Raw genomic sequence first — 13,922 nt, forward strand, 5'->3', positions numbered from 1 at the left:
TGCAACGGCGTAGGTGTGCAAGACAAACGTAGAAACAGCCAGCACTGGTGCGGACTGACGGCACAGTACGGCACGGACGTATGATACTCTTCTCTACTAATGTACAAAATGCATCATTAGCGTACGATCAAACACTCGCCTCGAGCCGATCCAAAATGGTCTCGAGTCGTCAGGCATTCTCGAAGGCAGCGTCTCTCCATCGAATTCGATGTCCGAATACAGTCCGCCGAAGGGTCTCATCCTGCAATTCACAAGGTCAGGACAGGTACGACGAGCGCACTGGGTATGAATACTTACTCCAGGATCCTCCTCAAACATGACTTTATCCATCTGCTTCTCTAGAATCTTCTCTACGACGAAACCATCGTCACGAGCTAGGTCGAAAAAAGCGAGATCTTTTTGCAACAGCCAAGGTCGATATGGCGTGAAGAAGACGAGTGCCTGAGCATCTTTTGACCTCTTCAACGTCCGACGAATGCTTTGCAACAGCTTTCCATGTTCTGAATGGTTGAACAGCAGGTCAGCTAAGATGACGAGGTCGAATCCCAAGCTTCCTTGACCAGGCTCAAGATAGGAGGTAAGATCGGAGCTATCGCCGCCCCAAATGTATCCTGTGGCCACGATGTTGCTCGCGTTTTCTGGCAGCAAAGAACAGTCGCGAATGTTTGCGCGCAGGTTGTCGATCAATTCAGCGTCTGGGTAATCAGTAACGATTACTTGCTTCGCACCATTGATCGCACAGATCAGGCTCGGTAGTCCAGCTCCAGCGCCAAGCTCAAGGACAGTCTTGTCCTGAACATATTGAGATTTGTTCGTTTCTAGATAGTCCGCTATCGTCCGCCCTGCTTGCCAGAGAAGGTGGCCCTGTGTGCGACATCAGTGTCCACGCGCACGCTGTGTTTTGTTGACAGTCCGTCAGAGATGTGCGTTCTGTGCCCATTTCACCTACCCAGAGGGGATTTTGCGAGCTGAGGTGCAATTGGAGGACGTTTCCGCTGAGGGTCCTATGCGTGACGTCCGCTGGCTTTTCTCGCTCCTTGTAGTAACCTTCAGGCTCCTGGAACAAATCCAATGTGTCTTCTTCGTTGTCCGTCTGAGCCATGGTCCATCAAGGTGAGCTCTCCAACACAGCGGCAAAAGTGAAAGTCGAAAAGCCTCGATGCGAGACGTCACAAAAGACGGCCCGCGATTTGGAAGAGTGCCGACACTTGGTGCGCTGAAAGGGCCCAGCACCTCCATCTCTCAAATTCACATGCTGGAGTGCTTGCTGAATGCGCGCCATGCACTCGCGATCCGCACCCGCGAAGTCAGTCGACGCTCACGAGGCAGACGGGTAAAACTCAGTCCATTGCAACTCTCGTAAGCAAGGTCTGGCACCAGTTGCCGCCCTCGGGCAGTGGCACTCGCCTGGACCCACCTCTCCTGCTTCACCTGCGTGAATGTTCTCAGACTCGCCCGCCAAACTCTCAACCTCCCTCCTCCACACGAAGCCGCACCCGCCGCCGCGGTCCTCCACCATGGGCGCGCCCCGAGCGGACTACTGACCAGCCCACCGCTTCACCTCACGCTGACCGCCCCCACGCCCCATTCGTTGCTCAATAAAGACCTTTGCGGGTGTACCCGAAAACTTGCTCATTGCGGCGGTCCTCGACTATAAGGTCAGTTTTCACGTTGCGCGGAGCCCTGCATGCTTGTCCCTGGCGATGACGGTACGCCATACTGCTCTTGACGCTGGCCGCAGAGGATAGTTGCTCTGGCAAGCCTTCCGTTCCGTTACGCCATCGTCCCCGAAACATGGATCGGGACTTCAATGTCACGACCAACTTCTGTGACTACATTGCTGACCAGGTTCAGCCCAGGCGGAGTACTGTAGTCTACCGACGTCGGTGGCGAGAAGATGGACCAAGAGAAACCGTTCAAGACCATCGAGGTCGTTGATTTCAAGACGAACCAAATATGTAAAGTGGCCTGTATGTCGTGCATAAGAGGCCACCGTACCACTTCATGCGGAATTCCAGTCTGTCGCACCAAGATCTTCTGGACGGTGAAACGACCAGGACGGCCTTCGAATTCGTGCACATGCCGCTACGGGGCCACGGGCGGTTGCAAATGTGTCGTGGCACGATCAGCATGTCCGCACAAGTCCAAGAAAGGCGAGAAACGCAGCGGCGAGTGTCGTTGCGATGAACAGGGGCGGTACTGCTGTCTGCTTGAGCCGGATCACTGGGCCGCACTGTTCGCGCTGCAAAAGCCCAACGTGGAGTTTTTCCCGAGTCGAGAGGCACTCGAGGCCAAGCAAGCGGCAGCCGCCATATCGATGCAGCACTTCTCACCGTCGCCTATGCATACCATCACAAGCCCCTCAGAGAGGGTGAGTCTACCCAGCACACCCGGGCCCATCGTTCACACACCTGGATCACATGTGATGCCCCCGCCCTACTCTGCCTTCAGCCCGTCGTCCACGTCCTTGACACCTCGATTTGGTCTGATGGGGATCGGCGCGCCACAAGGCTCCCACGACGTTGGAATTGATGTACTGGCGTGGGATAACAATGCACCCATACCGTCGAGAGAATTCCAGGCGCCATATGTCGATTCGCAACCGCCTCGCAGCTCTTGCTGTCAAACGCCCGCCACAACGATATCACATACAGCTTCACCTCTACCAGTACCGGATATCCCGTTCATACAACCGGAGCCGTTGCACGACATGACCCTGCCTCAGCAATACAATGGGACAGGTGAAGTAGGCGATTTGCACGGCACGATCCCACCGTCAGTTCTATCATCGACGCAGTCACCTGCATATGATTTCGAACGATTACGGGCTGACTATTACCACTACCAATTCCCAAATGCCATATGCCAAAATTGTGGCGTAAGTGGATGTACTTGCAAGAATTGCCCGCCACCATTCCAGAACCCAGGTACGGGCAGCTGGGCGCAGTGCTGCAGTCGAAAACATGCTCGAGAGCCAACTCCCGGCGCTGTTCCAAACAAGGTCCAGCGCTCCTCCAACTACGACGGCAGCAGTGGGATACATCAGCATGCACAAGCTCAACAAACATCTGGTGGCTGCTGTGGTTCTTCATCCCAACAGGAACTCAGCGGCGAACATGACCCAGTACAATTCGGGAACGGCGTGATACCCGCCGACTTCGATGCTTTCAATTTGGATCACGAGTTCGTGATGCCAGATGGAAGTGCACCGCTGAACATTGCCGATTATCTGAGCGTCGATCTGGACGCGGAACCGCCAGACGACGACCAGAATACCAATGGATGCTGCTGTAGATGACCATCATGAAATCATGATGCATCGAGGAGCGCGATCACTGATCAGCGCTGACCTCAGAACAAGTCAGGGCATATTGAGCCAGATCAATTGTGCCAAAGCATCGTGTAGAGGTTCTGAGAAACGTTGTTATTTCGGAAAGTACCTGTCAGGGACAATACATGGTGTTGGCCAAAAGTTTACTGGGAGGAGGACATGGCTGCGAAATCACTTTCGATGCGGCAGGAACGCGTCGTCGCTGTATGACACATCACGAAGAGGACTGAACAAGTTTCGGTACGGCCCAGCATTTATAGATAGATCAAATGTCAAGAAGAAAGACTCCTGTTCATGTGCCGTATCAAGATGTTCATTAATGGTCGAGATTTTCCTACGAAAATTACCCTACCCTACCACGCACTCCGCTATGCCTGACTGTGCTACAATCACCGCCTCTCGTCCCTCATTTTTCTGTACAAAGTAGCGACTGTGGCAGCCGCTTGAGTAGTCTGCCCGTGGGAAGACTAAACCGAGAATAGCAATTCCCTCGTGTTTCTTTTCTTCTTGGTTTTTCGGATATTTTGAACATGCGCACGCGCTCTCATTTTTCACACATCCTCTCTCGCTACTATTACCACGTCCTCTGAATGCTGATATCTGGTGCTCTCGGATTTGCGGCTCTTCGGGGATATCGATTATTAGTTGTTCCTCAGACCAAAGTATAGACCAAGAACCAGTGCCAGGATTGCGACGATCGCCACGCAGATGAAGAAGCACCACCATTTGAGTTTTCGGGCCCTTCGCGCGGATTCGATGCCCTTGTCGAGTTGGACGTTGCCGGCTTCTGTGTCGTTCTTTACGTTTGTCGTGTGAAGTTCGGCTTGCTGGATGGGTTCCTCTTGGAGTACGACGGCAGTGGCCAGGTCCTCCATAAGTTGATTGAGTTCTATCAGAGTCTTTTCAATCTTCTGGATGTCATTGTGTCGGGCTCGCACGGCGCCGAGGACTGTGTTGGCTGTCGCAGATCTGTTCGTCTTAAGCGCGGTTTGGAAGACGCCCTCGTTGCCCCAGTCGGCATTTGCTGCTTCCTGCACCTCCGACTCGGTAGCCTCTGGGTTGACTATTCGGTATTGCCGTGCGATTTGCTCTCGGTAACGCTTCTCGTAATTGGCCTCTTCTACTCTGTACTCCTGCAGTTGCTTGGTGAAGCTTGTCTTGAGCTGTCCCACCTGAGTGTTCTTCACCTGGTTGTCCTTGCTGCGCGCAGCATCGGTCTCGAGAAATTTGATCTGATCCTTGATCGAGGTGTTGAGAACCTGGGTCTGAGTAATCATGGACTCGAGCTGGCTCGATGATGTGCTATCGGGCGAAGACAGCGCGCGCTGGTGCAGGGACGCGATTTGGCCCACATGGGTGGTCAACGTGCGGATATCAGCCTTGACGGCCTCAACGCGCGACAAGAAGTCCGAATTGGACATGACGGACGGCCCTGCGGTAACATATTGCACATTCTGACCGGGTTGCGGCGGCTGGCCCGGGATGGACGGCGCAGGACCTGTGCTGCTGAATTGGTCAGAGGATGTATCTTCATGGCCGTCGCAACTGGTATCTGTGCGGCGCGGCCGAGGAGTGTAGACGTACCCATAATTCGCATCGGTTGCGTTGCCTGGTCGCGGGTTGCCCGCCTGTGTCGGTCGGTCAGCTGTGCCTGTTTGTGTCGCCCTGCCACTCCGCGCCTCCACTCACCACTGCCTGCCCGTCGTACCCGCCGCCGTAGGGGTTTCCCGCCTCGCCTGAGTATGGATTCGAGGCGCCGTAGCTCTGCTGCTCTCCGCCGTACGGATTGCCGCCGTAGCCGGAGTATTGGTTGTAGTTGCTCATGTCGCCCGCCCGACTGCGCGCTGCCGTCTATGATGCTCAGCTGCGATATGCGAAAGGTGCCGCGTGCGCTTTCGAGGTCGGGGTGGTGCGCAAGGGTGCGGTGGTGCGTTGAGGTTGCCAGTGGCTGGAGTCGCGCGGTAATTGGAGCTTGGGCTTAGGGCGGACTATAATCACGGACGCTCTGCTGGCTGAATAAGACGGACGCATGCACGCACGGTGAAATGATCTCACATCTCACATCACGGACGGAGGTCATCAATCGCCACCAGCGGCAGCAGCAGCGGACAGTAGGATGCCGAAGTGCTGACTGAACAATCCGCGCTCGACGTTCCAATGCATCCGCTCCTCATGGGACGCATTGGGATGACCCCGGCCACAACCGTTCTCTCTGCCCCCAGGCATCGTGTGACAAGCCAGCGTCATCGCAGCGGCGCCGCCAGCCGCGGCACACCGACAGAAGGCGACACATACTGCTGCTGCTGTTCACATAGGCCATGATGATGAGACGGTCTACAGGCACGACGAACCGCTGCAGAAAGTGGAATCCTGCGTCGGCCCAGTGCTGCAAGCTTGTGGCCCCATGCTGCAACGCACGTGGGAAGTGGAGCCTCACAGTCAAGGTCCTGCACGAACTTGTGGTCTGATGCAGCAGAGCGCCAGGAACGTGTGACATGGTCTTGACTCCAAGCCTGCTTCACCATCTTCCGCGATGGCGATCGAGCTGATATTTGTCGACTATCTTCTACCAAAGAACCACCTCGCGCTACGCGTCCCACTGCCCTCCATGTGTCTATATTACACGTCTACCCTCGATCTTCCGCAATCAAGTGCTGGATGCTGTTGTATCATGCTGCGCATCATCAGACCGCTTCTGGTGAGCACTTCCTTATGAGATATCGTAAATCGTGGAACAATATGCTGCTGTTCCGTCTTCAGCTCGCCTCCTCATAGCCCAACATCGTTCAGATCCCGCGACAGACAAGCCATCTCAGCCCTCTTCGCTGCTTCAGCAAGTAAATTGAAGCCTTGGAGGAACGGTGCTGTTTCTGGAGCGTCGCCAGAGTGTCGTTGGCCAGCAAATGATTTCTGTTGTGAATTCGATTGCGCAGCCAGTGGCGACTGAGCGGCTAGCGGGGCAAAGTAATTTGCGGGCTGCTGTGTTGATGGTGAGGGTAATGGGGCGGACGAGCCTGCCAGGCTCATTGCTGTTGAGCGTTGCATAGCAGTGGCGGATGCGACAGAGGCGACGGAGGTCGTGCTTTGGAACGCCGACGAGCTGGTGGACGCTTGTGAGGTGTGTTGTGGAAACGGAGGTCGCTGGTGGGCGTGTCTGTGCTGCCGCGATTCCATCACTTTGCCCTCCAACAGTCTTTATGAGAAGTGCGACAGTACGACTTCTCAAATGTCTGTCTGTGCGGTGAAATAGCACCCTGGATCAACGGCGTCGAAGGCGATACGATGCTAGATGCCGAGGACGACGTGGAGAAACTGGCCCAATCTATAGCTGGAGTGTGCTGATCCGTGGGAGCTCCGAAGACAGAGTTTGGATACAGCCGGTTGCTTCTCAAAGCGGCAGCCGCAGACAACCGCTTGTTTCGAATGCGGTTTTGGAAGAAGAGGACAAGTTCTTGGAAGCAAGGTGGACGGAAGAGGTAGCACAGGCGTGTCAAGAGGCTCTTGTGGGGGTCAGTTGTGCCGTCTCGCAGTTGCAGAAGAGCCGCCGAGGCACTTGCTCGAATTTGTAGATGCCGGGGCAGGATTATAGCGACGTTCTTGATCTAGTCCAGAAGAGAGGATAGCCTGATTGCACGAGAAACACGTTTGTCGATGTTGTACTGGGGCAGAGTTGGGAGGAAGCAAGTGCAAGTGTGTGGGAGAGGGAGAGTATTTTGCAGGCATTTCTCTGGCGCCTTCAGTTGCCGCGGTCTAGTGTGTGCATATATGCAGGCGGGCGCGAGGATGTCACAGACGCTGGAAGCATCATGCCTTCTTTCCCCACGGGCAACAGCACCCGAAACGAGGCAGCTGCAGCAGAAAGAAGGCAATCAAAGCTGGCAGTGACGAAGCAAGCTTTGCCCTCCGAGTCACGGCGACTTGTCCCCGAGGCAGCCATGAACCACGATTAGCCGGCACGCGGACATTATCGCTCCTATCGACTCACGCTCGAGATCGACCATATCCGACAAAGCACAATGCCGGCACGTCCACCGCATCGACGACTTGGGGAGTGTGTTCACTAACATGCGGTCGTGCAGCTGATTCTCTTGTCGGGCTATCCGTCCAGCGGCAAAACATATCGCAGCCAGCAGCTCATCGAAGTTTTCAATCGAAAAATATCCGAATCCAGCGAGCCAAGAGTCAAGCGCCTGAAAATCCACCATGTCAATGACGACAGCCTGGGACTTACTCGAGACGTCTACGCTGCTGCACGATCCGAGAAGGATGCTCGCGCGACTCTGTCGTCAGCCATCAAGCGCATCCTGACACGCGATAACATCGTCGTGGCCGATGCAATGAACTACATCAAAGGCTTCCGCTATCAACTCTACTGCGAAGCCAAGGCCGTTCAGACAACAAATTGCGTGATTCACGTTGGAACACCAGCGGATAAATGTCGTGAGCTCAATGACCAGGCACTCAAGGATTCAACTGGAGGCTACGCTCCAGAAGTCTTTGAGAACTTGGTTTTTCGTTACGAAGAGCCAAACGGCATGAGCAGATGGGATGCTCCCCTGTTCACTATCCCATTCGAGGATGCCGAGCTGCCATATGATGCAATCTGGGAAGCACTAATCGGGTCGGATGGGAAAGCAAAGGTCGTGCGGCCAAATGCCGCCACGGTGCTAAAGCCAGCGGCCGAGCAAGGATATCTCTACGAGCTCGACAAAACCACCTCGGATGTGATCTCGCTGATTACTAACTGGCAACAAGACCATGTCGGAGAAGGCGGCGGTGAACTCCAGGTCCCTGACACAGAGTTGGTGATCAACTTGCCAATGAACTCGCCATCAGTGCCGCAGTTACAACGGTTGCGCAGGCAGTTCATTGGTTTGAATCGTCAACACAGCTTGAGCAAAGCTCGCATACGCGATCTGTTTGTTGACTATCTCAATGATGCTTTCCAGAGCTGAGACCCAAAGGGCTATGCGATCCCTCGCGCCCGTAGTTATATCGAAGCGAACTGCGAAAATCGGACATGCGCCATAAAACTAGCCAGGCGCGCGACGTCCTGTATGCGAAACGCCATTGAATCCTCCACCAGTCATGCATTAAACAAGTTTCCAACCAAGGCATCAAGGGTATATTAGCGCCTCCAATAACAATGAAGAAATCCTCCGGATACCCTCTGCCAGAAGCTCCACGGCACCCACTGATATCGTCTCTCATCAACACTTCCCTAGGCCATTGACCATAGGAGTGGCATCTGGGGCCGAAAGACCAACTGCTTCTGACAATCCACGACCTGGCAGTTCCACTCCATCCTGCCAGTTAGATCACTCTGCGGGCCGCAGACACACATTTCCGGGCCCATAGGAATGTCGTTCGAGGCGTGTCTTGTTACCGAACCTGGAAGGCTTCTCAACTGCAGACCCTCCTCATACGGTCTCTTGTTCATCAGGCTTGTTGTGCCACACCTCTTGCTCGGTGCGGTCGAGGGGGAACATAGCATGGGATGTCTAGCTTCGCCATCCCCCTTTGTCGTGCAAGATTCTGACACCTCGTTTTTGTCGTGGGGACGCCGAATTGAGGTGCGTAGAGAACGCTCGCATTTGCAAATGATCTAGGCAGAGCGTATGTGTTCGGAGCTGAGTTCACGTCTTGAAGCTTGCAAGCAAGTTCGGTAACTCGTTGAGTCAGCTGGGCGAGGCGAGTATGTAGTTCGGCGGCGCATTGCTCTTGAACGGTGATGAAGTCTGCAATGGTGTTGATTCGCTCCATAATCGACTTGTCAGGAGGCGTGCCATAGACCTCAAAACGATCATCAGGTGTTCGAGGAGATGTGAATGAGCTTGCCGTTGAGCCCGACGACGTGAGGCATGGGGTTGGAGCTGATACCGTCTGTAAAGCCATCATTGCCTGTAACAGACGTCTGTCTCACGTCTCGAATGCCTTGGGTGCAATGGCTAACACGACGACCAGGCTTGCTACTATCAGGGCTGTAGCGACGGCGGACACTATGATGATCGTTCCTCGCGAGGCAGGAAACTTGCCGCGAATCACGTAGTGCTGGCTCTCGAAGTAGCGATGGAAGCCCAGTAGGAGGATCAAAATGGCTAGAAGAACCCATCAGCATACATGGTCGAGGTGCAACTGCAAATAAAACTTACAAATGCCCAAGAACGTTGCTCCGAGCGGTTTCCCCACAGATCTCAACCTTGCAGTTGTCCCGTTGACGTCGGATCCAGGTTGAATGGCAGTGTTGAGTCGAAAGAGTTGCGTGACAGCAATACCGATAGACGCAAACGATAGAGAAGTTCTCAACCAGGCCAGGAAAGTGCGTTCTAGAGCGAGGTGATCTCGAGCAACACTGCCTTTGTTTTCGAGCTCGACACTACCGTACTTATCAACCAACGTCTTCCACCACCGCTCGCCAGCCTGCTGCTGCTGATGAGCACCAGCTCCAACGCTCGGGTCCTGTAATTGTGCTGAACCGCCCGCAGCACCATCTGAACGACGAGCTCGTGACCTGACTGAGCCATTGTTCATCGTGTGAGAGTCTGGCCCGCCAGTGTGGTTTCTGCTATTCTCCTGAGCATCCTCACTTGCCGCCGCGCCCGTTGTCGTGCCGTATCGGATCGCTGTGTTCCTGTAGATTGCAGTTTGCTCATCCGCAGAGGACTCGCCCGAGTCCCGTACCGCTCGATTCCGCCGCGTGTCCTGCGAACTGAGCATGTCGGCTGCTGCTTCGGCCGCTGCCATGTCTCTGCTGATTGCTTGCGGGACAAAAGAAGGGCGTTGAAGGCGAGGCGCTACTGGCCGTTTGTCCGAGTGTCCCTGTTCTCTTGCTCCAAAGAAACAAGCCGTTGCTCTCCTATCTTCTGTACCACTCTTCACATGATAATGGGCTTGTGGCCGGAAGCTGCGAGGTGCTGTCCCGCGCCGGACTCGAGCCCGCCGCGTGGGCTGTGCGTGTGTTTACAGGAGGGTCAAGAGTTTTGGGTCGTGGATCAGCGTCTCGTGGCCACGAATGCGTCGTGGTGAAGGAGTTGGATGATTTAAATCCATCATGTGCCAATGTCAATGCTACCAGGTCCGACTGAAACCTAAAATCCGATCACTCGATGTTGCGCAGCTGATCCACCCGACTCTTAACGCAACCCCGGACACCTTCAGTTCGGGTCAAGACATGCTACACACGCAGCAATGCGATCAGCAGGTCAGGTACCACCGACTATAGTACGACGGATTGCTCAAGGCACTTGAGACCAAATGCAGAAGTCTGATTTTCACAAAAGAATGCTCTACGTAATGCATCTCTATACTGCTGTCTACATGCTGCACATTCGTGTTCAGATCACTCTTCTTCCTCAGTCCCCTCATCTAAAGCAAGCCAAGCACTTCTACATCTCACCGCCTCCATCCGGACATTCCGCTTCCCATCATCGAGGCAGGAAAGGAGCTTCTTGACCACAGGCCGACGATACGGAACGACTGCCTCGCGTTTCAGCTGCTTAGGCACCAGTGTCAAGCATCTCAACGCCTTCGCCCGGACTTTGGCTTCATTCGGTGAGCCATGCGTTGCATCTAGCAAGCGATTGATCAGTGAGCGAGCATGCTCGGCGACTATCGCGGGATCGTGCATCAGCACAGATTCGAAAATGACCAGTGTTGAGTATTTGACAGTTTGATCGCCAGCATCTTTCAGATCCATGCACTGGAGCAGAGCCGGCATCAAGTCTCCTAGTGACGACTCGATCACTGAGTATGGAAGCCATTGGAGAACTCCAGACATCGCAATGAGATAGTTTGTCTTGGCCGATGCTTCCGCAGCTCGCACACGATCATTGATCGGCTTCACGAGCTGGCTGAATGCTCGCTGTTTGTATAGGCCAGAGATAATGCAGTGGTTCTCCTTCGAAAGGATGTCGTCCGGTGAGAGCAGAAGTACGAAGTTCCGTGCGAAAGCCTTGTTGGCTTCGGGAAGCGTGCGGAGAAGGGCCTCGATATATCTTGAAGTCAGCGCTCCACATTTGCCCTGCACCATCATTGCTCTCAGAACGGCGAACGATATGCTACTCTTTGTCGTGTCCGTGTGGTCGGAAAGTAGAGCCTCGACATCAATTCCGCCGAGCTGCAGCGACGATTCCAGGGTTTTGGGCTCCAAGAACTTATTGATCAAAAGTGATAGGTGCCGGATCACTGACGCGCGAACTACTACGTCCGGCTCGCCATTCAACAGTAACGCCGCCTGTGTCTGTAGAGTGGTCATAATGTCCTGGGGATCTATGATCTCCGGTCGAACAGCAGCGTAATAGTAGAGCGCAAAAGGTGCGTAGTCGCGAACACGCTTGGTCGCATCGTCCGGCCCGGATGCTTTGGCTGGTGACAGCCACTCCAGATCTTTATTGTAGACTGTCGCTTGGAAATGGGGGGTCTGCTGACGGAGAATGTGGTTCGTCAAGCGTCCAACGATGGCAGCTGTAGAGGTTTCCACATCAGGTGCTGAAGTGTCCTGCAGACGCTGGATCATATACTCAGCGTAGTCAGTATAGTAATCACTTCTGATGCTACCACTCTCTTCCTTCATGGGACTTCCGTTCGTGAAGCAGTACAAAATGGCCAGCAATAGATCCGACGCCAGCTCCTTCGATTCTGGTCGGGACTGCGCAGCCTTGAGCTTGTTTTTCAGTCGCAAGACCACAGTATCGAAGATTTGTTGCTCATGACTTAATTGGGCAAATGCTTCCAATGCGCTTCGATACGTCGCCCGATCGGGGGCATCGTCGGGTAATTCAACCATGAATGCTGGTACGGTTTGGTCCCGTATTGCATCGGGTGCAGCAGCGGCGATCTCTATCAATGCAGCGATGGCTTCTGATCTGATGTTCCCATGCCCTTCAATCTGTTCATGAAGGACAACATCGTGCACAGCACTTACGGCCAGGCCTAATTGCTCCGGAGAGAGGACTTTTCTCGCGCTGATCAATTGTATGAGACCATTCATGGCAGTTAGACGGAACGAAACTTCCGGTTTTGGGGCTCGTGCAAGGGCATGCAGCATGGCAGTCATTGCTTGATCAAGGAAAGCCTGGAGGCCCTCTACAGAGACCTCGTGTCCCGAAGCCTGCAGATCGGCATGTGCTTGTACCAGACTGTTATATACCTCCAACAAGCCACGTCGTTTCGCAATGGATGTCGAGGACCCGTATAGAGAGAACAAGACAGGCAATATTCCTTTGGTCACTTTGTCGGCCACAGTAGGATTCGTCCTAGCTATGGCCAAAATGATCCGCCCAGCCCCTTGAGACTGCTTTGTTGGTGCGTCCTCCAGATGCTCATTGCATTCCTTGACGATGGGTTTCAAGTATGCACTGAGTGCATTGTCGATTGGCGCGAGCTTATCTGCGATGAGTGCCAAAGCCTTCAGAGCCTCCTCAGCGAGATCCTCTTCTTGCACATTAATGATCTCAAACTTGAGGGCATCCCAAAGAGTTACCGAATAGAGGTTGACAGTGTTTGCTGAGTAGCTTACAGCACAAGCCTGTAATGTATGAAGCACATCACGTTTTGTGTTCATCGATGTCGAGTCCAACTTGTCCAGTAGCGCAGGAAAAGCATATGGCGAAAAGTCCGAGTTCGCAGCGATACAATCGCGAAGCCGATCCTTGAGGTCTTGAGCTGTAATGCCATATGGATCATCGGGAGGTGGCTTGAACGTGATCGGAAAGTAATTGAAGACTGCATCGAACATGTCATGTGCGTAGGCGTGAATATCCCACTCCGCCATCGGTACTTGCAGAAGCGAGAAGACGATCATGAGGTTTCTGGGATCCTTCTCGCCTTCAAAGTAGGAGATAAATCCTGGCATGAACTCGGGGTCGTCTTCATGTAGTTGCTTCATGCCGGATCGATAAGTGGCTAGCAGGCGGTCGATGAGTCGAATTATGGGATATCGTTCGGTCTGTAGTTTGAACTGCCGCAATGGATGTGTATGATCCATGAACGTACGCATCACCTTCTGCGCAGTATCTACGTCCCATTTGCCCAGCGATTCGAGCGCCAGGAGCGCCCTTGCAGAAGCGCCAATGCCCTCGAGATCACTTGCGATCCTTCCGAGAACAAAATCAGTGAGCAAGCGACGTTCTTGAAGTGAGAAGACCTTGGGCGGTACTTTTTCGAGAACATCCGCAAGATATGCTACTGACTTGGCACGGAGAGCGCCATCGTCCTTGTTGTTGATATACTCCTCAAGACTGGTGATGAGGTTGACGAGTTTGAGTTGTTTCTGCTCAAGTTTCTCGGCGCTTCCGGCTGCTATTGTCTGAGCCGCGGCCTTGTTTTTGTCCACCTCGAGGAGGTAGAGTTGTATGTCCGACATTGCAGCATTGCAGAGAGGCGTTCTGAACACAAGCTCACAGAACACGCAAGTTCACTGGCATGAAATTCATCACCAGTCGTTCGTCATTTTGAGCTCGCTTAGTGCACGGGCCGAGCCGGAAGATCCACTACAGCACAGCAGCTGCTGTCGAGTACAGTATCATGACAGAGGCCTCTGACAGCCAGTCGTGATTTGCATTTATTGTAGCGAACCTATTACACTATATAC

The 13,922-nt window shown here is 53.8% G+C and overlaps 7 protein-coding genes across 7 annotated transcripts; 2 read left to right on the forward strand and 5 right to left on the reverse strand.

Moving 5' to 3' along the window:
• Positions 1-169: 169 nt before the first annotated feature.
• Positions 170-1,102, reverse strand: CKM354_000392300 (uncharacterized protein; the record flags this gene model as incomplete). Its single annotated transcript, XM_044799142.1, has 3 exons — positions 170-241; positions 298-864; positions 950-1,102. The coding sequence occupies 3 exons, from the start codon at positions 1,100-1,102 to the stop codon at positions 170-172; spliced, it is 792 nt and encodes a 263-aa protein (XP_044655077.1).
• Positions 1,103-2,341: 1,239 nt separating this feature from the next.
• CKM354_000392400 (uncharacterized protein) lies at positions 2,342-3,298 on the forward strand (the record flags this gene model as incomplete). The annotated part of the gene is made up of 1 exon (XM_044799143.1): positions 2,342-3,298. One exon carries the CDS (start codon positions 2,342-2,344, stop codon positions 3,296-3,298), a length of 957 nt encoding a protein of 318 aa, XP_044655078.1.
• Positions 3,299-3,972: 674 nt separating this feature from the next.
• CKM354_000392500 (uncharacterized protein) lies at positions 3,973-5,155 on the reverse strand (the record flags this gene model as incomplete). Its single annotated transcript, XM_044799144.1, has 3 exons — positions 3,973-4,834; positions 4,916-4,959; positions 5,021-5,155. The coding sequence occupies 3 exons, from the start codon at positions 5,153-5,155 to the stop codon at positions 3,973-3,975; spliced, it is 1,041 nt and encodes a 346-aa protein (XP_044655079.1).
• Positions 5,156-6,100: 945 nt separating this feature from the next.
• On the reverse strand, positions 6,101-6,505 carry CKM354_000392600 (uncharacterized protein; the record flags this gene model as incomplete). The annotated part of the gene is made up of 1 exon (XM_044799145.1): positions 6,101-6,505. The coding sequence occupies one exon, from the start codon at positions 6,503-6,505 to the stop codon at positions 6,101-6,103; it is 405 nt and encodes a 134-aa protein (XP_044655080.1).
• A 632-nt stretch (positions 6,506-7,137) lies between these two features.
• CKM354_000392700 (uncharacterized protein) lies at positions 7,138-8,286 on the forward strand (the record flags this gene model as incomplete). Its single annotated transcript, XM_044799146.1, has 2 exons — positions 7,138-7,212; positions 7,411-8,286. The coding sequence occupies 2 exons, from the start codon at positions 7,138-7,140 to the stop codon at positions 8,284-8,286; spliced, it is 951 nt and encodes a 316-aa protein (XP_044655081.1).
• A 964-nt stretch (positions 8,287-9,250) lies between these two features.
• On the reverse strand, positions 9,251-10,075 carry CKM354_000392800 (uncharacterized protein; the record flags this gene model as incomplete). Its single annotated transcript, XM_044799147.1, has 2 exons — positions 9,251-9,429; positions 9,484-10,075. The coding sequence occupies 2 exons, from the start codon at positions 10,073-10,075 to the stop codon at positions 9,251-9,253; spliced, it is 771 nt and encodes a 256-aa protein (XP_044655082.1).
• A 595-nt stretch (positions 10,076-10,670) lies between these two features.
• CKM354_000392900 (uncharacterized protein) lies at positions 10,671-13,694 on the reverse strand (the record flags this gene model as incomplete). The annotated part of the gene is made up of 1 exon (XM_044799148.1): positions 10,671-13,694. One exon carries the CDS (start codon positions 13,692-13,694, stop codon positions 10,671-10,673), a length of 3,024 nt encoding a protein of 1,007 aa, XP_044655083.1.
• Positions 13,695-13,922: the final 228 nt, after the last annotated feature.

This window comes from Cercospora kikuchii (assembly GCF_019650295.1).
Source record: "Cercospora kikuchii DNA, contig_00002, whole genome shotgun sequence".
Lineage (NCBI taxonomy): Eukaryota > Fungi > Ascomycota > Dothideomycetes > Mycosphaerellales > Mycosphaerellaceae > Cercospora > Cercospora kikuchii.